The 26,670-nt window shown below is 43.3% G+C and overlaps 1 protein-coding gene across 1 annotated transcript; it reads left to right on the top strand.

Moving 5' to 3' along the window:
- The first annotated feature begins 9,512 nt into the window (after nucleotides 1-9,512).
- AP4B1 (adaptor related protein complex 4 subunit beta 1) lies at nucleotides 9,513-24,882 on the top strand. Its single transcript, XM_056845345.1, has 10 exons — nucleotides 9,513-9,649; nucleotides 10,734-10,958; nucleotides 12,451-12,581; nucleotides 13,301-13,448; nucleotides 14,910-15,406; nucleotides 16,411-16,494; nucleotides 18,012-18,115; nucleotides 20,400-20,607; nucleotides 23,987-24,271; nucleotides 24,455-24,882. Exons 1-10 carry the CDS (start codon nucleotides 9,537-9,539, stop codon nucleotides 24,880-24,882), a joined length of 2,223 nt encoding a protein of 740 aa, XP_056701323.1. The 5' UTR covers nucleotides 9,513-9,536.
- The last annotated feature ends 1,788 nt before the right edge of the window (nucleotides 24,883-26,670 follow it).

Genomic DNA, 26,670 nt, shown 5'->3' with positions numbered 1-26,670 from the left:
GCAATATAATTTAGCTGTAGGAGTAGCACTCTTCTCCCTTACCTGAGATCTTTGAATGTTCTCTACAAGTCAGAATGCACTGTCCACAATGGGAGTAACACACACACACATTGTCACTTGTTATAATAGCCATGTGAAGAAGTGGGTTCTACTCAGTCATGAACCATGACAGGTGAGCCTACAACCATTAGAGGGAGGGAAGGCAAAACAGCTTCTCAGTCCCCTTCCAACTTTGCCCCTCTAACTTCACTACTACCAACAGACAGAAGTCTTTTTTCCTTTCAGCTGCCCTCACCCAACAGCCTTTTCTTTGTAGCCTTACGGCTTTCTTACAGGAACCAATTAACTCATAATTACCATATACAGCATGGTGGCTTTTAGCTGCGGCTTGAAAACAAAGCTTCAGGGACTGTGCATTTATGAAACAAAGTCAAGCTATTACTGAAGATTTTTTAAAGCATCAATAATACACACAAAAGAATTTTTAAACAGTTTACACAAAAGACTATAAGAGTATTTCAAGTAAGATATTAACAGAAAACAGATCCACCCAAACCTGACTAGACAGATCCATCTTCTGGTAGGATCTAGAAGAAAGCAATTTCTTTTCATTCAACCTGGTTCCTTTCACAGGTCAGCTCCTTACCTTCTTGTGCAGCCAATTTCTCCCTAGTGCTTTGACTTGCCCTTCTTTCTGCTTGCTCTACTCCCTAGGGAGGCTCCTCTTGTTGACATAAGTTTGATCTGGCACTCTGTCACATATTTTGACAGATCAGTATGGGACACTGTTTTTGCCCCAAAGCCAACTATTTCACAAATTAAGTACAACAAACCCAAATTACAAAATAATGGTAACTTCCCTTTCTTCACATAACCCACCCAAGTTTATGTTGGAATAAAATTACATGTCTTTAAATTGCCACTAGACTCTTTTTTCCCTCACTGGTCAGGAAGGCTCACTACAATAAGAAAAGCTTCCTCATATATGTGAGGAGCAAATGCAAGGTCAAAGAGGCAATAGGCCCACTATTGGGTGAAAATGGAAAAACTCTGACAGAAGACAGAGAGAAAGCAGAGACTCAATGCCTCTTTTGCCTCAGTTTTTCCCCTGAAGAAAAGAACAGGCTCATCTAGATATGGTGATAGGCATGGCATCCGGCTTACAATCTCCTTCCCTTCCTCTCCCCACAACAGAGACCTTGTGAGGTAGGTGAGGCTGAGAGAGCTCAAAGAGAACTGTGACTAGCCCAAGGTCACCCAGCTGGCTTCATGTTTAGGAGTAGGAAATCCAACCTGGTTCACCAGATTAGTCAGCCGCTCATGTGGAGGAGTGGGGAATCAAACCCAGATTCTCCATATTAGAGTCCACCACTCTTAACCACTACACCACATTGGGTAACAAAAATGATCACCCCACATAGTAGATAGGCGATACATTTCTGGGTAGCAGTGTATGTGATCAAAACCTTGGGGTACGGATGGACTGTAAGCTAAATATGAGCAGTCGGTGTGATAAAGCGGCAAAAAAGGCTAATGTGGTCTTGGGGTGTATCAACAGAGGCATAACATCCAAATTACAAGATGTCATAGACCCACTGTTCACTGCATTGGTGAGGCCGCACCTGGAGCACTGTGTGCAGTTCTGGAGGCCTCACTTCAAAAAGGATGCAGACATAATGGAGCGGGTGCAGAGGAGAGCGACATGGATTATTATGGGGCTGGAGACCAAGCCTTATGAGGAAAGGCTGAGGGACATGAGAATGTTCAGTCTGGAAAAGAGAAGGTTGAGAGGAAATATGATTGCTCTCTTTAAGTATTTGAAAGGCTGTCACTCAGAGGAGGGTAGGGAGCTGTTCCTGTTGGCAGAAGAGGATACGACATGGAATAATGGGTGTAAATTACAGGCGGAGAGGTACTGGTTGGATATTACGATTTTTTTTAACAGTATGACTAGTTCAGCAGTGGAATCGACTGCCTAAGGAGGTGGTGAGCTCCCCCTCACTGGCAGTCTGCAAGTAGTGGCTTGATGAACAGTTGTCAGAGTTGCCCGTGGGCTGGATCTGGCCCCTTGAGAGTTCTTATCCAGCCCGCGAGCCAGCCAAGGCAGCCACTCCCTCCCCCCCCCTCTCAATCTGGGCTGGCAAGGCATGGCCCAGCCAAGTGACACTTATATCATATCCGGCCCTTGTAACAATTGAGTTTGACACCCCTGCTTCAGGCTGATCCTCCATTGAACTAGATAACCTGTATTGCCCCTTCCAACTATATGGTTCTGATTCTCAGCTGGTGTCTGGAAAGCCAGCACATACATTTTCTAAACAAACAGACCAAGGAGAATGTGGCATATGGATCGGAGGCAGGGGCTGCTAGAATGATTTACCAGAGATCTTTTCGGTCACTTAAACTGCAGCCATTTCTCCTTGATTAATGGGAATGTTTAAAGCTTGGACAACATGGAACTCAGGAAGGATCCAACTAACTTCAATGAACATTATCTGGCAAGAGTTAAAGTATCTACTTAGTTGTGTGATATTGTGCACCACTGCAAATTTTCACATGGTGGGTTTTATTTTATGTAAAATGACTGCAGTGTTAAACAGTAGACAGTTCCACACAGGATATTTGTCTGGGCTTTATACTATCAGGGAGGTTTTTTGCCATCTCCCAATGGCATCATGGGTGCATTCATGCACCTCCAGAGGTTTCCTCCAGCTTTTTCCTATCTCTTCCAATCCTCCTTTGCTCTGAATTTTTGGGAAACATCTCAGCAAAACCTGAATGGCTGTTGTGAGAAAGGGCATTTTCCTGGTTCCCTCCAAACAGAAACCATTTTTATCCACAGAAGCTATTTCCTCCCCCACCAGTGTGGGGCTTTTAAAAAACATCAGCTGAATATTGTTACATCAATACACTGAATTGTTAACTTTGAATAACCGCTTTCATTGTTTTAAAGAAATTAAGTCTCTAGCTACTCTTGTTGTGGAGATAAAGTTATATCATTACAACAAAGAGAATTAAAGACTCATTTTTTTAGCAAAAGCTACAAATTTAGAGAACCTGTTTCAACTCCTGTTATAACACTAATATAACAATATTCAGGTACCAATTTTTTAAAAAGACAATTGGAAAAACCCTGGTGGCGCAGAGGAGGCCGCTCCCATGCAACTGGGTCAGGGAAAATATGGGGAAACCTGCCCTGTCCATGCCTTGTTGCAGACAGCCACAGCAGCAAGGGTGAAACTACACATGACCATCCTGTGTAAAAAAAAACGGTTTAAGTTAAGGGATTCTGTTATAGCCAAACTAAAGGACTGTTGGAAATCTTACAATAAGGGGGCAAATAAACAGAGTCAGAGGGTTAATTAGGATTCATAGACCATTCTTAAATTTTCAAATGTACAGTTCTGCCAGCATAGTGTAGTGGTTAAGAGTGGTGGACTCTATAATCTGGAGAACCTGGTTAGATTCCCCACTCCTCCACATGAAGCCAGCTGGGTGACCTTGGGCTACTCACAGTTCTCTCAGAACTCTCTCAGCCCCAGCTACCTCACAAAGTGTCTATTGTGGGGAGGAGAATGGAAGGAGATTGCAAGCCAGTTTGATTCTCCTAAAAAGGTAGAGAAAATCGGCATATAAAAACCAATTCTTCTTCCGAAAACGTCATCCAACCAAACCGAGCTCATTTCAAACAATTAGGGCTGAGAATTACCAGTAGATCTGTAGAGAATGGGCAGAACGGCTCTGAGGAGGTCCTGACTGATGCAAGAATCAACTGAAGTGACTGGAAGAAGCAGGCAGAGAACAGCAGATTGGAAGGACCGGCAAGGATCTTATACAAAATTAGATTCGACTCCTTGCACAAAACCTCTTTGTATACCTCGTGTACTTAACACTGCGGCCAGACACCGTGGTTTTATGCATAGAATCATAGAGTTGGAAGGGACCACCAGGATCATCTAGTCCAACCCCCTGCACAATGCAGGAAATTCACAACAACCTTCCCCCACACACCCCAGTGACCCATACTCCATGCCCAGAAGATAGCCAAGATGCCTAAGTTCATAGAATCAGCACTGCTGACAGATTGCTGTCAGTGCCTTTCGTGTGACTATACTCTTAGAAATGACCCCTTCCTGAGAAGTGGTATGTTATCTTATTCAGATAGTCACCTACTAAGCAGGATTCAACTACTTTACCCACTTTAAAAAGTAAGTCTTTTTATTGATGTACTCAAATGTAATTATGCATATATATGTGTATATGCAAGTATTACAAAGTCTTAACATTCAGTAACAATGTATACTAACAAAGTATAGTAACAATGTATACAGTAAAGCAAGCAAGTTCTACATACTATTCAGTTTTAAAATCCAACACTTAAAATATATGTTAAAGAAGTCTGATTTAGTTCAAAGTATCTAATTCACAATATCTAGAATAATATATTTGTAGAGCCATACACACCAATACCAACACCTTCTTCTGAGACCCTCTGAGAGAGGTCTGAAGTTCTAGCCCTTTCTCTGCCCTATTTATACTGTTTCAAGCCGTAATTTCACCATTAAATACTGTCATCGTATTCCAGGGCTAGTTTTAGACCATATATGGACATTTTCTCTGTATTTCTGCCGACTTGGAAGTTCCTCCTTTTGTTTCCATAGGCTACTTTATAATGATTTCCTCCTTGTATTCCGTCAGATTCCTCTTCGTGTTCCGACAGATTACCATATACGGGCTTTCCTCCTCTAACTGGCCATTTGCCTATGTCTTACACAGTCACTTTTTAGCTTTAATATACCTTCATGACACCCAATATTACCAGCAAATACATCTCTTAAAGAATACGGTAAAAATGAATCTATTCTATAGTAATACTTTCATATTTAAACCTTAAAACACAATATTATACAATACTATGTCATTAACAGTCATTGTTCATGGCATACTGAGTTTTACAAGCTTTGCTGGATTCCGGAAAATTCAGTTAAATTCCAAAAGCTTATCTTTCAAGATATTGCCGAAGGCTTTCACGGTCAGAGTTCATCGGTTCTTGTAGGTTATCCGGGCTGTGTGACCGTGGTCTTGGTATTTTCTTTCCTGACTTTTCGCCAGCAGCTGTGGCCGGCATCTTCAGAGTGGTAACACTGAAGGACAGTGTCTCTCAGTGTCAAGTGTGTAGGAAGAGTAATATATAGTCAGAAAGGGGTGGGTTTGAGCTGAATCGCTGTCCTGCAAAATCTTTCAAGGTTTTTAAGCAGTAGAGGAGTTTTCTAAAAGTGGTCTTAGCCAGGCATGCTCATTTTAAATGTCCTTTATGAAGAATAAGGTTTCATATTGAATAATTCTGCATATGTACACACTAATTCCATGTTCATGTGCTCTAATATGTCAAAGCCTGTAACATGGCCATCTAGCCTCTTCTTAAAAACCTCCAGGAAAGGAGCGCTTACCATCTTCTGAGGAAGCCTGTTCCACCGAGGAACCGCTCTAACTGTTAGAAAATTCTTCCTAATGCCTGGACGGAAACTCTTTTGATTTAATTTCAACCTGTTGGTTCTGGTCCGGCCCTCTGGGGCAACAGAAAACAACTCGGCACCCTCCTCTATGTGACAACCCTTCATATCGAGGAGGGTGCCGGGTGCAAGCTTACTCTGAAGTAAACAGAACCGATTATAAGAGGACTTACAGATTGCAGTCAAGAGGACTTACGTTATAAGAGGACTTACAGATTGCAGTCAAGTCACATCACCGAAACGGGTGCTCCTTCCGAGCCAAGATGCATCGCCTCGGGCGGCACGGTGCCGGGAGCAGTCGGGAGGCCAGCAGAGCACCCCGCTTTGCAGCCAGAGTCCGGTCCCAAAAGGTTTGCAGAGGGGCCGGCTCGATCCCCTCTGCTCTCCCCAAACCAGGAGGCGGCGAGGAACAGAGTCGCTTACCGCGGTTCACAGCAGGGTCACAGGGGCAGCAAACGAAACAAACGGGTGCTTGGTTTGTGAAGGTGGGGAAACGCTGTGAAGGGGGACGCCAATGCTCGAGCCTAAGGGAGAGCAGGAGTCGCGGCTGTCCAGTGGCCAGCCCCTCGAGCCTCCCTCCCTCCCTCCGGTGCAAATCTCGCGCACTACTAGGGGACTATAAATTAAAGCGCGCTTCCCGCCAAAGGACAGGAAGAAAAGTTCACTCGCGCACAAAACTGTTACTTGCGCATGCGCTATTCTTCCAGCGATGGGGGGGGGCGTGCACCACTTGAGACGGACTAGCGGAAGCCGGCTCGACATTCGCTGGGCTTGGGCTAAACGAAAGGGGGCGGGGCATGCAGGTTCTCATTTCCGGTTCCGATAACAGTCCTCGTTGTGCGGACTAAGCGTGTTTGCAGTACGCAAGATTCTTTTTCGTCGCAGTGGTTTCAGATTCGTTCTGAGTTTCTGGTTTGACTGTGTCGGAGAGGGAGTGCTCATCAGTGCGAGTGAGAAACATGTTTGCTGCTCCTGTCAGTATCTTTTCAAGTCACACCAGACTGACAACGTTCAAAACAGTAGTAGTAGAAAAGAGCAAGAGTCCAGGAGCACTTTCAAGACTAACAAAAATATTTTCTGGCAGCGTAGGAGCTTTCGTGAGCCACTCCTACCCTGCCAGAAAATATTTTTGTTAGTCTTTAAGGTGCTACTGTACTCTTGCTCTTTCTACTACTGCAGACAGACTAACACGGCGACCCACTGAAAACAGTAGTAGAAAAGGGCAAGAGTCCAGTAGCACCTTCAAGACTAACAAAAATATTTTCTGGCAGGGTAGGAGCTTTTTGAAGAAGTGAGCTGTGGCTCAGTTCTCAAAACAGTAGTAGAAAAGGGCAAGAGTCCAGTAGCACCTGACTAACAAAAATATTTTCTGGCAGGGTAGGAGCTTTCGTGAGCCACAGCTCACTTCTTCAGATACAGCTAGAATTTGAATCCATCTGTCTTTAAGTAGAGGAGAGTGAATCCAGACAAGCGTTAGTATGTAAATGTTAACAGTATGTAAATGTGAATAGCAGGCGTGATGGGATTAGGTGTGGCAGGCAGAAGAGTCTGCGATGTCCAGGGGAGAGATGGGTGTGGAGAAATCAGCATTGGTAATGAGCCATGAATGCAAGGTCTTTATTCAGCCCAGGGAAATGCATTGACAGTATCTCATTCCGTATTCAATAATATTCTTTATCGGGCAGACAAAAATAAAAGAGATTGTTAATGAAAACAGTCCTGAAGGTATGTGAGTTCTGGGGCGTAAAGTGCCAGTTGTGGTGGCTAACCCAGAAAATAAACGAACAAGCCGCAGCATTTGACATGAGCGGAGGTTTCCAGAGCTCAGTTTTTAAAGGCACACGACACGAGGCATAAAGAGCCCCGTGGCGCAGAGTGGTGAGCTGCAGTACTGCAGTCATAAAGCTCGGCTCAAGGTTGACTCAGCTTTCCATCCTTCCGAGGTCGGTGAAATGAGTACCCAGCTTGCTGGGGGTAAAGGGAAGACGACTGGGGGAGGCACTGGCAAACCACCCCGCAAACAAAGTCTGCCTTGGAAACGTCGGGATGTGACATCACCCCATGGGTCAGGAATGACCCGGTGCTTGCACAGGGGACCTTTACCTTTTTTAACACGATGCATGCCAATCTGACGAAGTGAGTTGTGGCCTTCGACAGCTCATATCGAAATCAATGTTAACCCTTAAGGTGCCACTGGATTTTTTTTTTTTGCTTTAAATAACAAAAGCCTCTTCCGTTCTTTTTGTGTTTTTGACTCTATGGCCCGTCTTCTACTTTTGGGGAGGCTAGAATACATCGTGCTTGCCAACTGCGGTTGCCATTCATGTGGTGGGGCCCTCAAAAAGCACCGGAGGGAGGGGGGGGGGCGGAGAAATGCGATGCTATGGAGGGGCGGGTGGTTCGAGAACCACGTATACCGAAGTGACATGTTTTCTAGCCTCGCGGACGGCGCCTGCGTTTTGACGCCCGTTCCGATAACATTTCTACCACTCTTACCCCGCGAGCGGAGGATTCGACCAAAGGCGCCGGAAGTTGAACCGGAACACTTCCGGTTGGGGTCAGATGCGTGGGTGGAACGAGCGAAGGTCTCGCAGGGGTGTGTGTGAGTGTGTGGAAGAGAAGCAAGGTTTTGATAACGCCCCCCCCCCCCACTCTCCCGCTTAGGGGTTTCTGTGCCAATGGCCTTTCCCCACTTTTCCGGAGGCTTACGGGGTTTTTCTAGCTAAGGTTGCTTGTTATGGGGGTCTGTAGCTAATCGCCGTATTTCCTGTCCTTAAGCTTTTAAAGGGGTCTGAAGCTAGGGGTTTTTTCCCCCCCTCACTGCACGCTCCTGCCTTTCCTGGCATTGGGGCTCTACATGGCAGGGATTGGGCAGGGTACAGGGAGGCCTAATTATGGGGAGGGGCCGTGGCTCAATGATAGAGCATCTGCTTGGCATGCAAGAAGGCCCCAGGTTCAACCCCCGGCATCTCCAGTTCAAGGGACTAGGCAGGTAGGTGATGTGAAAGCTCCCTGCCTCGGTCCCTGGAGAGCCGCTGCCGGTCTGAGTAGACAGTACTGACTTTGATGGACTTTGATGGTCTGATTCAGTATTAGGCAGCTTCATGTGTTCATGTGTATGGGCGAAGCTGCTGTTTTGGTCCTAGGCTTTGGGTGAGTAGTAGAAGTTTAATGGTGCATTAATCATTTTTCTGTTGGATGATATTCCAAGATTAAGCCCGAACCTGTAAAACCCTTAGAAGTTTCAATCCTGGGTGTATTTTGATCATGTTCAGTAGTGAAGTGGGTGGCTTATGCCAGTTATTAAAGCAGCAAAATAGGGGTTTTCTGCCTACGTGCTGCGACACCTAAGGTATGCTGAAAAAGGTGACACTGCAAATTAGCCAACAGGGAAAGACTCTATAAAATGGCCTGTTGAGGTCTGAGTGTACTTCATGAGGTATGAATATAGGGAGTGACTGATGGGGAGGAGCCTGCTTAATTCCCTTGGGAATTTATAGAATCTGGAGGGGAGGATTGTGGTGATGGTGGTGTGTGTAAGGGGGAAGTCTGCAAATTGTTTTCTCTTTTTCTTTGCAGGCCACCAGCCTATCAGTAGGGTTGTGAGGTAATACTGATAACTTTCATACTTGTGAGGTAATACTGATAACTTTCATACCTCTAGAATTCCCTGTCTCCAGTTATGCAGAAAAATATAACTTTGTATGTTTCAAAAGACATATGCTTTTCCCCAAAGGCTGGATAAAGATTAAACATTGGCATTGTCTTCCCGAAGGCACTCCCGTTGAGTGTCTGATAAGGGGTGGAGGTGGAAGAGACCCACTTAAGCCTCTAAGAACTTGCAGGATTCTGGATGGGGTCTGAAGCTACATATTTCTTTCCACAGTTTTTGTGGCCCCTCGTCTTTGAATCTGTTCTGAAGAAACCCAGTGCTAGTATAATCCCTTTCACTCCCTGTGAATACTAATGTATTCTTCCATTGTTGCTACCTACAGTGTTCAGACCCAGTCTGGTGTCTGCAGGATGCCATACCTAGGCTCAGAGGATACAGTGAAGGAACTGAAGAAAGTGTTGTGTAACCCTCACATCCAAGCCGACCCACTGCGCTACAGGAATGTTATCCAGCGAGTGATCAGGTGCATGGCCTGGACTACTTATTCCTCAGTACAGTGTCATCATTTTTGGAGGGTTGTAATTGGGCTTATGAAGTGCTAGAGGTTCTTGATCAATGAGTGACGTATGTGCTGATTTTCTTGTAGAGAGGCAGTGTTTTGTAGTGGTTAGAGATACTTAGTTTTAAATCCTTAGTTAACCATGAAGGCTTTGGGTTGATCTTCGGCCAGTCTTATACTCACAACCGGTATCATCAGGTTGTTGTGAAGGTGAGATTGGGAAGCTTCTTGGAGAAAGGGTCAAATAAAAGAAATACCCTGTTATGGAACTGCCATAACTGAGGGGATAATTTGAAGTAGGAAAATTCTTACCTGATGAAGCAAGATTTGACTCATGTAAACTTTTGCTGGAATAAATTTTATTTGTTTAGAGGATTTATAATCCGCCATATCTCCTCAGACGCTAGGGATCTAAAAGTTCAACACAAGTATTGGATCATGCAAGGGGTTGGCCTTTATGGAAAGCAGTTTCTTAGTTCTCGTAAAAATATGACTTCTAAAAAATGGAAAATTCAGAAGTGCTGTCTGTGATTTCCTGGGTCATCTTCAGAAACCTTAACTCAGAGAGTAGAAACAATACAATGTGTAGCTTCCTGTCAGTCTTCTCGTGGTTTTGGTTCCCTGTGTTGGTTCCCTTATTCACACTGAAAAAGTTGTAGCCCATGCTTGAAGAAAGAAAACTGCAAAAAGCTGAGCTTTGAGATATAGATATAGATTATGTTGGTATATATGCTTCCTTTTGTATAATTTAAAAGGGCAAGAGGCGAGGCAGCATGTGTAACTTATTCCTTAAAATAGAATTTAGATTAATGCAGATACTAGAGTATGGATTATAAATAGACTTGTTGCACTGAGGCGAAATGCAGGTGAACCTTCTCTTCTTGAATGTTGTGGATAGATAGTGAATTTGTCACCCCCTTCTAGTGTGAACAAGAATAACGTAATTTTTATCCTAATGCAGGCAATGCTTCCTTTTAGGCTTTTTAATGATTTTAAAGTAAATTTAATTTGTAATGCATCTTTTAAATAAGTTACATCTTGTTTGCAGGCATATGACACAAGGCGTAGACGTATCCAGTGTCTTTATGGAAATGGTTAAAGCTAGTGCTACAACTGATATTGTTCAAAAGAAGCTAGTATACTTGTACATGTGTACATATGCTCCGCTGAAGCCAGATCTAGCTCTTTTAGCTGTCAACACTCTGTGCAAAGACTGTTCAGACCCCAACCCCATGGTTAGAGGCCTGGCCCTACGCAGCATGTGCAGTCTCAGGTAAGGTGACGGTTTGATTTGGGAATAAAGTGGTTCTGCTTTTTATGGATCCCTGTGAGCAAAGATCTTGTTTCATTAGCCCCGTACAGATTTTATTGGTTAACACCTGATGACCTGATCCATGAGTTACTGCACTGGCATGGCAGTTCATAGAACTGGATTCAAGTGTCAGCAGTTAAGAACAGTACAAGAGTGGAAGCTGTCCCTTTATGCTGGTTCAGGGTCCTAGACCCAACTCAGAATCAACGTAAAGCACGTGCATGCTTTGTACTGTTCTCTGCATAGCAATGATTCTGAGTTTCTAGTTTCACTTCAAGACCTAGTTGCCCTGTGTTCCTTGAATTGAGTATCACTTAAACTATAACAGTGTAAGTTGTCTTTGCAGCTAAAACCAGACACATGGAACTGTACTGCCAATAATCTAGCACCACCCTATAAGGTGACAAGGGCCACCACAAGTGTAAATGTTTAAAGCACTGTAAAGAAAGCATGGGGGAAGGAACAGAGTGAAGATTAGAGAAGTGTTTGGGATACCCCTTTTTTTTAAAAAATGGCTTGACGATACTTTACAGCAGGGGTGGGGAACCTTTTTTCCGCCGCAAGGGCCATTTGGATATTTATAACATCATTCACGGGCCATACAAAATTATTAACTTAAAAATTAGCCGACCATGCCCCAAGCAGGCAGCTGCCCCAGATGACCCCCCCACGTGGCAAGCAGGCAGGCATCCAACCGGTGGCGCACTCGCCCACCTGGTGGCACAGAATGGTCTGTTGAACCAGCTGGGCATAGCCGTCCAGCCGCATGCCGGAGTTGCTCCTGCTCCTCACGGTCGGGGCCAGATTCTACAGCCGGCTCCTGCTACCTCTGCCTGCAGGGATGAAATGAGGACACACTGGCTAAGAACCCCCCCCCACACACACACACACATTCTGGCCCTGCCCCCTTTAACCCCTCCATTGTTGCCACTTCCGCCCCCAGCCCTCTTGTAGTACAGAGGGAATACATTTCTCCATGGCCCAGGTGGGAAAGGGTTAACACAGTTTCTTGGGCAGTCCTAGCAGCTCCATAGCTAACAACTCTTCTGCAAGGGGGAAAAAAGATTCCTTTTCTCGGCAAAACAATTTCAGATCTGCCTTGAATGGAGGCTATTTCTGTCCGCTGGAGCGGGAGGATCACCAGTCTTAGATCCTTCTGAGCTAGAGATCTGCCAGGACCCACAAAGGGCCAGACCAAATGATTTTGTGGGCCTTAAACATAGCACACCTTAAACGGCCCCTGGGCCTGATGTTCCCCACCCCTGCTTTTCAGTGAAGTTTGCATGAATTGGAAGGTGATTCCCTGTTTGCATGCTGGGAGTTTCATTCAAAGTAGTGGAGTTAAGGAGGTCTGGGTTGGTCAGTGTACTATGTGGCAGGCTGAGGGGCTGCACAGAACATATGAAGGGGAATTTAGAAGGACTCCAAACATGACAGCCTACAATATTCCTAGGATGCCTGGCATACAGGAGTATCTCCAACAGCCAATCCTGAATGGTCTGCGAGACACAGCCTCCTATGTAAGGAGAGTAGCTGTCCTTGGATGTGCAAAGATGCAGAAGCTCCACGGGGACAGTGAAGTGGGTAAATAAGCATTTTTTTGACCTTTCTAGTCATTTTCCAAACACACTGTTCCTAAGTAAAGGTAGTTCCCTGTGCAAGCACGAGGTCATTACTGACCTATGGGGTGACATCACATCGCAATGTTTACTAGGCAGACTATGTTTATGGGGTGGTTTGCCATTGCCCTCCCCAGTCGTCTACACTTTACTGCCAGCAAGCTGGATACTCATTTTATCATCTTTGGAAGGATGGGCCAACCTTGAGCCGGCTACCTGAAACCGACTTCTGTCGGGATGGAACTCGGGTCATGAGCAGAGCTTTGACTGCAGTACTGCAGTTTACCACTCAGTGCCATGGGGCTCTTCCACACTTCCTATTGTTACAGTAAGTATAGAAAAGGAAGTTATTTGCATTTCACTTAGATGCTGTGGCATAGTTTTTCAGAGCTGGTTGTTCTGTTGAAGTCTCTTGAAAAGGGGCAGTCTTTTAGTAAAAAGACTTTCCTGGATCTGGTCTACCAAGCGAAAAATCTTCTCTACCTCTCCTCCCAGTCATTCCACAGTTATACTTTGCAGTCAGCCCACATGTTATTGTGATTGAATGGTGTTGATGATTTTTTCTACATCCACATACTCTCACATACAAATATAATTTGATTGCTACCTGCAGGAGTACCTTTCCTGGGCAAATGTTTATTGAGTTGAAATTCAGGCAGCCATTAACTCCCATGCTTTTTATAGATGGTGCCCTAGTTAATGAGCTGTATAGTTTGCTTCGTGATCAAGATCCTATTGTGGTAGTGAATTGTCTGAGGGCACTCGAGGAGATCTTGGCATGTGAGGGCGGAGTTGTTATCAACAAACCCATAGCACACCATCTTCTTAACAGGTATGTTCTCCGTAAGACAAAAATTTGAATTGGAATCATCCTTTGTGTTCATTTTGTGGGTTTGCAGAAACCAACTGCTCAGCTAATTAAACTCTTGATATTGGTATCCTCGCTGATAATTAATCAACTCTCATTCTATTTTGGACCCTCTGTTTTTGGGAAGTTTTGTAGTATTACTGTGGTTGTGCGCTGATCAGAACAGGTTATTTGTTATAAGCCACTTTGGGGATCAAAAGACAGCAAGTATATTTTTAAGGTAAATAAAACAGATACCATGGAAGTTTGCTGGTTACCTGGGACCAGCCACACACTGTCAACCTGCCTTACAAGGTTGTTTTGAGGATAAAATAGCGGAGAACGATGTAATCCACTTTGGGCCCTCAGTGGGGAGAAAGGCTGGATATAACAAGTATTTATTATAAATACAGCTTGCAGAGTCAAGTGCCCATGGCTAATGCTGAACAAGTTCCAGTCCAAATAAAAATGCATATTTGGAGATCAGATGGGGAAAAGGCATGCTTTTGAATCTACTAGGTGTTGCCATTAACTATGTGATGCTCATGCAATTGTTGGGCATCTTTGGAGTAGTTTTGCTTATTGTTGCTAGGATGCTTCAGAGGATAGCAGTCAGAGATTTAGTTTAGTTTGGATACTGCCCTTTGCAGAGTTTCCTACCCTTAAATATATAATACAAATCTACTGAGCAGAGGTTTTCAGCCTCTCCCATTTCATCTACAAATTTGAAGGCATGTAGATAAGCATTTTCATTTTTCAGTTACACGGTTTTGCTCCTTCCAAATTAATCAAATCTCATTCTTTCTGCAGTAATGAGGCAGAGTTTGGTACATATATTATTGTTGTGGATATTTGTCAAGATATTTCAAGGTCTCCTGGGACAATTAAAAATTGATTAAATGATATTTAAAGTAGTCTAGCAGAATGTGTCTTATGCTTCCTATCCCAGCTCAGGCTATGCTTCTTGTGATTCCTAGATGCCAGAGATCACTTCTTGAATAAAAGTTTAAATACAAGAGAATTTTCACATATCACTCCTATGTTCAAGAAGACCTTGTTAGAATTAATATATGTCTAGTTCAGAAAAAAAACCTTGATTTCAGGACTTAAGAAACATCTGGCCTGCTGTGGCTGCAGGGGTAATACCAATGCCGTGAAGAATTAGCTTTCTTTCAGACACTGGTTGATTGGCCAGTCCTAAACAGAGTTACACCCTTCTAAATCCATTTGATTGGCTTAGAAGGGTGTAACTTTTCATTTGGATCGCACTGCATGTCTCTATTCAGTTCTTGTTGTATGTGTTTGGGTCTGATGCAATGATTGGGTCTAATGCAATGATTGGCCTTCAGCTCAGAGACGCTGTACTGAGGCCTTGTGAGTTTATTTTAAGTAAAACATGTGGCGGTTGTAGCCACTGCAGTGATTTTGGTTTCCTCTTTTTGGCAGGATGCCTGACCTAGATCAGTGGGGCCAGAGTGAGGTGTTGACTTTTCTGTTGCGCTACACACCCCGCTGTGAAGAAGAACTCTTTGACATCTTGAATTTACTGGATGGGTATCTCAAGAGCAGCAGCCCTAGTGTGGTGATGGCCGCCACAAAACTCTTCTTAGTGTTGGCCAGAGATTTTCCACATGTGCAAACAGATGTGCTGGTGAGAATTAAGGGTCCACTCCTGGCTGCTTGCACCTCTGAGAGTAGGGAACTCTGTTTCACTGCCCTGTGCCACGTGCGTCAGATCTTAGAAAGCCTTCCTGACCATTTCAGCAGCCATTACAAGAAGTTCTTCTGCTCATACTCAGAACCACATTACATCAAATGCCAGAAGATGGAGGTGCTGTGCAAACTGGTGAATGATGAAAACATGCAGCAAATACTGGAGGAGTTGAGAGGCTACTGCACTGATGTGTCAGCAGAGCTTGCACAAGGAGCAATTTTTGCTATAGGTAAATGAACCAGCAGTATTGGTGTGAAAGATCCTTCTCTATGCAAACAAACGTATGCCTGCGTGGAAAATGTAATTTTTTCTCTAAAGCAGGGTGACAGCAGTGCCCCCCCCCCAAGGATTCTGAGGACTGATTCTTTGTTTCTCAGGGACAGAAAGAGAATAGGACTCCCTCCTAGAAGGTGTGGGTGGGTGAGTCTCCTCAACAGTACCAATTGGTTTTAGTCTTAAAGCATGAAGTTTGATCATACCTCAGAATTTTTGTGTCCAGAATGGTTTATTAACCTTTTCTAGTAGTGTTAGCACTTCCATTGAAGCCACCATATACAGTTCTTGACCACCCTGGTTGGTCTAGGTTAGCCCCATCTCATAGATCTTGGAAGCTAAGCTGGGTTGGCCCTGGTTAGTATTTAGAGGGCAGATCACCAAGGACATCCCAGGTGGCTCCACAGAGGCAGGAAATGGCAAGCTACCTCTTTGTCTTTTGCCTTGAAAACCCTGTGGGGTCACCATAAGTCGGATGTGACTTGATGGCACTTTCCATCACGTCATTGGGGAGAATGTGATTGTTATGGTACTTACCGTATATACTCACGTATCAGCCGAGTTTTTCAGCCCAAAAAAAGGGCTGAAAAAGCCCTTTTCCTGGCCGGGAGCCTTTTCCCGGCTGGGAGCGGCCTCTAGAGGCCCCCTGTGGCCGCAGGGAGGCCGCGCCGCCGGGCTCGCGCCACTTCCCGCCGCCAGGAGCGGCCTGGGGGGGCCTCCTGCAGCTGCAGGAAGACCGCCCCCGCCGGATCTGCCACTTCCCGCCGCCAGGAGCCCGGTCAGGTAAGCCTGCGGGGGGGGGGGGGGGTTATAAGCCGACCCTCGGCTTATACGCCGGTGCCTAATTTTTCCCCATTTTGGGGGAGAAATTAGGCACCTCGGCTTATACACGGGTATATACGGTAAGTATACATTTTGTGTGTCAAACTAAAATTTGAGTCATCTTGTCGCTTTTTCCAGGCAACATTGCTAGGACATACACAGAGCAATGTATCAGGATACTAACAGAGCTCCTTGAGCTGAAACAGGAGCATATAACTTCAGGTAACTATCCTAACCATTCTTATTTAAACAGTGAGCCAAAGTTTCACCTTAGATGATCCAAGAAATCACAGTGTACAAGACAAATACAGAAAGACAATAAAGTGTAAAAAAAATTCACAATTTGTGGTCAATTAGTATGCAACGACAATGGTGTAATATGTACAATATTTTTTATAAACTGTTTACAGTGACAAAAGCATCATGTATACAATAGATAGGACAGGGATCCAGATGTTTTCCTGTTTTGGCAGCCTTCTTCAGCTTGAGCCAATTAACAATTCATTGCATTACACTAATAAATTATATAAACCCAGTGAGTGACAGCATAGTTGGGTAGAATAAAAGCTCGTCTCCCCAAGCCAACACTTATAACTTGTCTATTGTAAAACGGGAGCTCTACCAGACTTCAGTTTTTTTAATTTTTAAATGCAGGCAGGAACACCTAAAAATGTGTGAGATATTACTGCACATACAATTTAAAGAGATATTCCTAAAACCACTAATGTTATACAGTGTAACATGTGTAACATGTGCTAATTATAGCATTACAGTGCAACACCACAAATTTGTATTCCCCATTCCTCCACATGAGTGGCAGACTCTAATCTGGAGAACCGGGTTTGTTTCCCCACTATTCCACATGAAGCCTGCTGGGTGACATGTATTTCATCTATATATCCATGCTGTCTCCTGATATTGTAAAGACTTCTACGTATCAGCACGATTAAAAGCATGTGATACATATTTGTAAATGACAAAAAAGTAAATCATCATATGTATGCCCCCTTTCCACAAAATGGGCCTCAAGCTGTGCTTCCATATTTTTATTGCGTACGTGGGACCGTTGTTCAATTAATGGAGTCCTAATAGTATGCAAACTCAGACCCACATATAATAATTTACAGGGACATTTGATAACATAGGTCACCATTTTAGTGTTGCAATTAGAGAAATGGAGATGTTCCACAGTACATAAATATAAAATAAAGAAGATTTTATTCCATCCAGCTGTGCCATAACTCATTGGGTTTATATAATTTATTACAGTGTCATGCAATATATCGTTAATTGGCTCATGCTGAAGGAGGCTGCCGAAACAGGAAAACATCCGGATTCCTATTGTATACATTACATCTTTGTCGCGGTAAACAACAGTTTATAAAAAAGTATTGTATATAATACATCATTGCCATTGCATACTAACTGATCATGAATTGTGAATCTTTCACAGTGTATTGTCTTTCTATATAAGACTATTTCAGTCATTCTTTAGTTTGTGCATTTTTCATGTAATTGTTCTTCATGTTCAAAATTTTGTGGGTTTACAGATGCTGAATAAATTAGATTTCAGCCCCCACTTGCATGCATATATATTATAAGCAATTCCAGCAGGTGGTTTGGGAAACCCGCACTCTTTTGCTTCAAGCAAGTATCCCAAACTATCTGAATGAAGCATATCTATTCCTCGCTAGCTCAGCATCTGTGTTTGTCACACTGAGTGTTGTGTTTCATTGTAGCAGTGGTGCAAGTGTTCCGGGACCTGGTGTGGTTGTGTCCACAGTGTACAGAGAATGTGTCTCAGGCTTTGCATGGTTGTGAAGAGGCTATCCAGGACAGTGAGGTAAGAGAGTGTTGGGTTTGGAGGGGTGGTAATTGGGGAGCTCACGACCTGAGTTTGATCCCGACGGAAGTTGGTTTCAGGTAGCCGGCTCAAGGTTGACTCAGCCTTCCATCCTCCCGAGGTCAGTAAAATGAGTACCCAGCTTGCTGGGGGTAAAGGGAAGATGACTGGGGAAGGCACTGGCAAACCCCCCTGCAAACAAAGTCTGCCTAGTAAACGTCGGGATGTGACGTCACCCCATGGGTCAGGAATGACCTGGTGCTTGCACAGGGGACCTTTACCTTTTTAATTGGGGAGCTCGGGTTGATTGGATGGCTCAGTTAGTTCCTTCATCAGACACCAGAGGTACAAATGGGAATATAGAGTTCTGTATGGAAACAAACCGCTATGGTCCCATAAAACCAGAATTATTTAAGAATACATTTTGTAACTTCATGAAGCTGTCCTCCAGGGTGTTTGAGTTCATTTCTGGGTAGCCTATTAGGGCTCTGTTGGGAAGATGTGGGTGAATACCACACCAAATTTTTTGTTACGCCATCTAATTGCATATAGGAGAACCATTTGGAAAAATCAGAGGTATTTCAGTAGCACAGCTCTGCTGAGATGAAAGCTGGAGTGTGGCTGTATCTGCCTCTTCTCGGGAATGCTTCTATCCCCAGATTTACACCAGCAGTAAATAATGTTTTTCCAACTAGAGAACTACTCTGTTGATTACTTCAGGTCTTTCTATAGTAATATTAACATGTTTCAAAGTGGAAAAGAAACTAAACAGTTTTGTTGCTAAGGGCAGCCATGACTACTACTTCAGTGATCCCTTATGAATCAGATGAAATAATAACAATATGACTTAAAACAGCAGTACGTTTTAACATTGTATTTATTTAAAATATTTCCAAACTTAATAGATCCCCAAGGAAAGAGACATGTCTGCAACCCTGGGTGTGTGGGTAGTCTTACAATATTAAGTGGTCATGTACTCCACTATGAAATTAAAAGATGGTGGCACTTAATATGGAGTAATACATTCCAAATGGCCTGCTCCTAAGCACAAGCTGGCAGCCATGTTTTTGAATAAATGTAGGTTTCTGAACGTTTTTCAAAGACAGCCTCATATAAGCAAATCTGGACTGTGTGACTGTGGCCAAGTCTTACATGTTAAAGAAAGGATGCAGTTGACAGACAGACCATAGCTGATGAAAACCATTCTTGGTCATCACTGTCAACTATGAAAACAGTTCTGGGTCCAGAAGCACACCCAAACTGCAGGTCTTTAGTGGGAGTGCCACCTCTAGTCATAGATCGGCTGTTTCCCAGTCAACAGTGCCTCTGTCTTGTTTGGATGAAGATGTAGAAGCAGTTTGAGGCTCTCCATGTTGAATTGCTGCAGAAAGAACTGAATTGTGACGTACACATGTTGAGGAAGTGGCCATTTCTGCACTGGTCATCTGCCCCAAAGTTCAGTGCTTTGGGAAATGTTCCCCCCCCCCCCGCCCACTTCCCCATAGCATTGTGATGCATTTGTGCACTTCTGGGGGTTTCTCCAGCTTTTCTCTGATCTTTCTCAAACATTCTTCGCTCTGAAGTTTTGGGAACGAGCATGATAAAACCTGGATGGCTGCTGTGTGGTTGGGAAAACTCAGATTTTCTAGCCCACGTGGCAGCCATTTTCCCTGTCTCTATCCATGCGATTTCCTCCCCCACTACTTGGGGGCCTTTTTATTGTTAAAAAATCAGTACTAGACTACCATATCAATATACCATTGTAACAATAGGTATAGCAGGTTCTCTGAATTCTCAGCTTTTGTGTGTGTGTGTGTAAGTCTCTAGCTTCTTCCCTTGCAGAGATTTAAGGGGAAAGGCATATTTTTGCAAGGAGGGGGATAGAGATTAATTTTTTTTAAAAAAAGCTGGGAATTTAGAGCGCCTGCACCTCAGTTACAAAGGTATATTGATATAATAATATATATATTTTTTAATTCCAAAACTTGGTGGTACAGGGGGTAGCCACTTTTAGGGGAGTGGGGCAGGGAAACGGGGGGAACCTACCATGTGGAAGTCCTGTTGCTGCTGTGCTTTAATTTGCAGTTGCATCAGCAATGGGGAAACCACAAAACCCCATCCTGGCATGGAAGCCACTAGTATCAATACCTGCCATACCATGTTCTGTACTTTACACATTCTGTTCAGCCTTCATTCTCAGCATGGTAGCTTTGCCAGAGAGGTAAAGTTCTGTGATTGGCATAAATCAGCCTTGAATGTGATGTGCTCTGCTTTAATTCTTCAGGGTAAGCAAGCTCTAATCTGGCTACTGGGGATACATGGGGAGAGAGTTCCCAATGCTCCATACGTGTTAGAAGATTTTGTGGAGAATGTGAAATCAGAGGCATCCTCAGTCGTGAAGGTTGAACTGCTGACTGCTTTGGTGCGGCTCTTCTTGGCACGTCCAGCTGAGTGTCAGGATATGCTGGGTCGATTGCTATATTACTGCATTGGTAGGTACATCAGATTCAGATTCAGACACCTTTATTGGCATAATAAAATAGCAACAAGGGAGCATAAATACAGGCACCCACAAGGATTCACAAACAACAACTGACCAAAACTCAGCCATCGAGTTGAAATACTTCAATCTAAAAACCATAACAATACATTCATCCAGCCAGCAGATATGAATTGCAGCAAACACCGGCACCCTTCCAGTTGATGTTGCCCAGTGCCTACAAATTACCTTGGTTGGTTTTAAACTGTTTGTTTATTCTTTACCCTCTTATTTTTATTTTTGCTGACAATCATCAGAAACTCTGCCACATGTTCGGTGACCAAGCCAAAAACAACACCTCTGCACTAATATCAAGGTAAAGAAAAGTAGTGCAGGAATCTTAGGCTATAATAAATACAATACAATTGGGTGAAACATCAAAGTGTAATCAGTGCATATAAAAGTGGAGAAGGACAAACAAAGATACAGCTATATACAAAAGTATTTCAATATTCCACAAAGGTATGTATAAATATATTTCAAAAGTCCACAAAGGTACACTGATCCAAGATGACTCTAATAGCTGGTCACAAGAACTCAGCAATTGTGTAGAAGGTTGTTACAAAAAGGAAGATGTTCGTTTCATTCTTCATCAGTTCCATTCCTATGTCAAAAATTATTACATTAAAATATTGCAGCTGTGCATAATGGATCAATAAATATCAATATCAAAAATGTCCACATACTTACAATTCATGAAGTTCAATAGACGTTACGTCCCTTTACACCAATGTGCCATTAAAAGAAACTTTCAACATTATTCAGTCTCTACTCAATTCCAGACTGGATCAAAATCCCCCCACCAATTTTCTTTTACAACTCATTGACTTGATTTTCTTCAATAATTTTTTTAGGTTTGAAGGTAACATTTACTTGCAGAAATACGGTATTGCGATGGGTTCTGCTGTCGCACCGACCATAGCCAATATTTATATGGCTGAATTTGAAAGATCATATATTTATCACAACAATCCATACTCTGACCAGATACTCGGGTACAGACGTTACATCGACAACATGATTTATATTGTAACCTTTGACTTTAATATGGATGGGTTCATTGAATGGTTAAACACACGAACCCCTATGCGATTCACAGGATCCTGTGATCCTTTCCAACTGTCTTTTTTAGATACCACAGTGTATTGTGACTCCTTTAACAAACTGAGAGTCAAATCGTATAAAAAACCTTCTGACCATAGTGCTTTGTTACACTATAATTCATATCATCCGAAACATCTTTGAGACAACCTGCCATATAGTCAATTCATTAGATTAAAAAGAAATAATACTACAGACAAGGACTATTCCATAGCAGCTCAGGCACGGACGTCATCTTTAAGGGACCGTGGTTATCCAACCCGTACAGTACAACAAGCTAGAATCAGAGCTAATATGAAAAACGGAAGAAATTCTTTATTGTAACGATCAAAAACAACATGTTACAAACAAACCACTCACCTTTGCTTTCCGTTTCAATCATCTCTCCAGCCATATCACTGCAATCATTCGCAAACACTGGCACCTTCTTTCCAATATACCCAGGTGCCAACAGATCCCCAAAATTGGCTACAGCAGAACCATGTCCATTCGAGATAAATTGGTTCATGCCGACCTAATTTGTGATTACAATGAGAAAACTAATATTAAGGGCCATTTTCGCTGTAATAAATGTCTCGCATGTAACTTGGCCTTGGAAGTCCAAGAGTTTAAAAGTACAGACAGCAATTTTACTTTCAAACTTAACAGCTTTTCTAATTGTAACACTAAATTCTGTGTTTATTGTTTACTCTGCCTTTGCCAATTGATTTATGTTGGTTCCAGTATTCGACCCATAAAAACCAGGATTTTAGAACACAAATCCAGAATCAGGGCAGGGATCTGCTCTGCGCCCATTGTAGATCACTTCCTCAGAGCTCGCCATAATGAAAATGAACTTCGCTTTTTTGTAGTCTGGCGACTCAAAGACAAACTTTTTGACAAAAGAAACAACGAACGACTTTTAAGGCAGAAGGAGGCTTATTTTATCAATTTATTTCATTCTCTAGAACCCCAAGGATTAAACGTTGAAAATGATCTTTCTTGCTTTATTTGATACTGCTCCTTTAAGAAACTACATAGTACATGCGCCACCTGCAACTGATTTAAGCTCTTGCAACCAGCGGCTGATCATTCAATTTTTTTTATCCCTTGTGGAACGATTACTTGTGTAATTCTGTTCACTCCAGCTATATCCTTTATAGATTTTAAGTCATGGACTATTCCAATTGCTAATGGATATAGTTGTAAAATCTATCCCGAAGGGGAAGGAATGAATTTCTTGGATTTGTTTTGTGCTTATTGAACTTCATGAATTGTAAGTATGTGGACATTTTTGATATTGATATTTATTGATCCATTATGCATAGCTGCAATATTTTAATGTAATAATTTTTGACATAGGAATGGAACTGATGAAGAATGAAACAATCGTCTTCCTTTTTGTAACAACCTTCTACACAATTGCTGAGTTCTTGTGACCAGCTATTAGAGTCATCTTGGATCAGTGTACCTTTGTGGACTTTTGAAATATATTTATACATACCTTTGTGGAATATTGAAATAATTTTGTATATAGCTGTATCTTTGTCCTTCTCCACTTTTATATGCACTGATTACACTTTGATGTTTCACCCAATTGTATTGCATTTATTATAGCCTAAGATTCCTGCACATGTTCGGTGACAGCAGGTATCTTGTCCTCTAATAAAAATTTGATGCCATCATGTGTTAAGTTTTTTAAGGGTGTAATGTGAGGATTGATTGATTCTAGACTTTGTTTATGATACAAGGGACAGTACAAAAGGATATGCTCAACTGATTCTGGTTCTGTCATCTGACAGCTTCAAATTCTTTTGTTCCAGGGGATTCCCCTGTATCTGCCAGAAATGATAGCTGATGGGAATATGTTTAATCTGGCTAACATAAAGGCTCTGCGCTGGGAGGGGTGGGTTAAGTTGAAAAAATAATCGGCCATTGATCTTTTTGGAAAGGAAAGGTACATCTCTTTTAAGGTGCCTGTTTTAAATGGGTTATATATCTCATCTGGGGGGTTTTATACTCAAAGAAGTTTCAGATGGACTGAGAATTGCTTCAGCTTAAACGAATCCAGAGACTTCAAGGCCAAACTGAAATACCTTGAATAGCTTTATGATTTGCTTCTGCTGGTAGGTGCCATATCTCTAAGAGAGCTAAGGCATACCTGGTTCTTTTGCACAGGATTGCTAAGATTTGAGCTGAGTAAGTACTGTTGTGCTCATTGTTGTGAGCAAATCCATCTTTCTTACTTCCAGAGGAAGAGGCAGACATGACCGTACGGGACCGTGCGTTGTTCTACTATCGTCTTTTGCAAGCTGGTACAGAAGAGACAAAGAGGGTTCTGTGCAGCCCCACATCCGATCACTCCCTGCGGCTTTTGGAAGATCGGGCTGAATGCTCTGTGAATGCTTGGGCCTCGGATTTTAACACTTTGGTGCCCATATGCGGCAAAGAGCAGTGGGCAGCCATGATTGCTAAACAGGTTGTTGAGCTTCGCCATACAGACTCTGTCTGTGAAGCCTCTTCAGCGATGGGAGCAGGTAACACTTCATTTGGCTGTTTAACCTCCCCCTTGCCTATATACAGTTTTTCTTAATGAAAATCAGGATTTTGCATTAAAATGCTGCTTTATGGATATGAGTCTCCTGCATTAATCCCACCGCTTTCTGTGCTAAACAGACAGTGATTTGTATTGCCTATTACGGCTTGTTTCCTCTTTTCAGAGCCTCTAGTTACAGAAAAGAAAGAGGACGTTCCTCCCGTTGCCACCAGCTCAAGTGGCCTTACTCTGATCCCCAGCACTTGTTTGACTGCCGAGCAGTTCGAGAGAGTGTGGCTGAACTTGGCTGTGGGTTGCCAGCAAACCGCTCCCTGGCAAGAAAATGTTCAACCTGACACCATTCAGGCTGCACTCCAGGTTGTCCATATCCAGACTATTGCTATGAGTAAGGCTAATTCCCAGGTCTGGAAAGCCTACCTTGGTGCCCAGGATGATGCGGGCTGCCTCTTCCTGACTGAGCTGCTGCTTGAGGCAGAGAATGCAGAGATGCAGGTGTTAGTGAAGCAGAGTGAAGACAAACCTGAAGCATTGCAGGCTTTCATCTCCATCTTGAGAACTGTGTTGGGGACAGTGGCAGGAGTGACAGCTTGATTCTTTCCAGTCTTTGATACAATCATGACCATGCACAGCCTTTGATGCAGAGCCATAATGCAGAGCCACAGAGCCATAATGCAGAGCCACAAGAACGTACAGTGTATGGGAAAAATCAGTAATCTACTGGAAGGAGGAAGGAATTTAGGGTACTTGGAAAGGGCATAAAAACTCTGGATTAACTAAGCCTGATACTGTAATGGAAAATAAACTGTGACTGGAGTGATGAAAAGTTCCTCATGCTGGAGAGAATCAAGAGTCTAGGTCAGTGATGGCGAACCTTTTAGAGACAGAGTGCCCAAACTGCAACCCAAAACCCACTTATTTATCGCCAAGTGCCAATACGGCAATTTAACCTGAATAGTGAGGTTTTACTTTAGAAAAAACAACTCATACATTCACATATTTTGCGTTAAAGGAAAAACACAATAACAGAGCTTTCAATGATACAAACAACTTTTTATTGAAAGGTAAAAGTTTGCATTTGGCATCTCTCCAGGACTCGTCCTCTGCTCAGCCACCGGTCATTATTGTACATAGGTAAACAATTATACTGTGCCTGAACCTCCTCAAGAAGTGCTTGAAACTGTTGACAATTCAGAGCACGAGCCATGATGTAATTCACCATTTTTGTGATATCTTTGAGGACATCGTCAAATTTTTTGAACAATTAATGTGATTTTTGCTGTTGTGTGCATGCTGATAATTTGTCTACCCTTGGCTCATACTTTGTAACTTGAGAGCAACACATGCAGCACTCAGGTCATCTGTTAGCCTGTTTCTGGTGTCAGATTTGATATAATTCAAAGCCGAAAACAGCTGCTCACAAGCATATGATGATCCAAACAAAGTAAGGAAAGCAATCCCAAGTTCTTTCATTGACTTAAAATTATTTGGCAGAGAATTCCACACTTTTAAGGATTTCATTTTCAGAACTAACTGTGCTGTCCTTTGGCGTCCCTTCTATCTTCTCAAGTGTTTTAAGCAGGTCATAGAATTTATTTTTCCAGATAGAGCTTTCTTGAAATTCTATTAGCTCAATTTCCAGATTTTCTAAATCTAACCAGTGTAGGCAGGAAAGATCAAGTTCTTTAAATTTGGCTTTATCTGGAGAAGTAAGAAAACACAGGGTTGTCTCCATCTTACGGAACTGTAAAAATCTGTTACTAAAATTCACCTTTGCAGCTGCTACAATGCTCAAAAATTCCTTGTAGATTTCCTGATGGCTTGTAGGATTGTCTGCAAATGTTGTAGAATTTTCTAAATGCTTTTTTAGATGGGTGGGGCCCCAGACAAACTGAAGACGGGCGGGGCCCCAACAAACAGCTGAGCTGCCCCACAGCTCAGCTGAGGGGGGGGCGTGGCAAGGTGCTCAGCCACAGCCTCCCCGGTCCAAACTGAAGACGGGCGGGGTGCCCGACAAACAGCTGAGCTGCAGTCGCAGCTCAGCTGAGAGAGAGGGAGGGACTTGCCACGGGTGCAAGGAGAGGGAGAGTGCCAGCGCAGGCTTGGGGAGCATGGGCTTGGGGAGAAGGAGCACCTCCCTCAGCGCCCTCACTAGGGCAACATGGCACAGCCCTAGGCAGACGCGACGGGTCCGCGCATGCCCACAGAGAGGGCTCGGTCGGCACGCATGCCATAGGTTCGCCAACACGGGGTTAAGGACTCCTTCGACTTCTCCTTACCACAAGGAACTCTGCACAGGCTCTGAGGAACCTGCTATAGCATAGATAACATGTTTAAGTTGAATTAGTGCAACTGTTCTGCTTTTCATTTGAATATCTGTTA

This window comes from Euleptes europaea, chromosome 2 (assembly GCF_029931775.1).
Source record: "Euleptes europaea isolate rEulEur1 chromosome 2, rEulEur1.hap1, whole genome shotgun sequence".
NCBI lineage: Eukaryota > Metazoa > Chordata > Lepidosauria > Squamata > Sphaerodactylidae > Euleptes > Euleptes europaea.
This window is presented reverse-complemented; position numbering and strand designations above follow the sequence as displayed.

What these genes read in the sequence shown, in the direction of transcription:
- AP4B1 (XM_056845345.1), top strand. Translation starts at nt 9,537, where the DNA reads ATGCCATACCTAGGCTCAGAGGATACAGTGAAGGAACTGAAGAAAGTG. An exon ending in CGCAGCATGTGCAGTCTCAG is followed by an intron (nt 10,959 to 12,450) that starts GTAAGGTGACGG and finishes CAATATTCCTAG; the next exon opens with GATGCCTGGCATACAGGAGT. An exon ending in ATTGCTATATTACTGCATTG is followed by an intron (nt 20,608 to 23,986) that starts GTAGGTACATCA and finishes TCTTACTTCCAG; the next exon opens with AGGAAGAGGCAGACATGACC.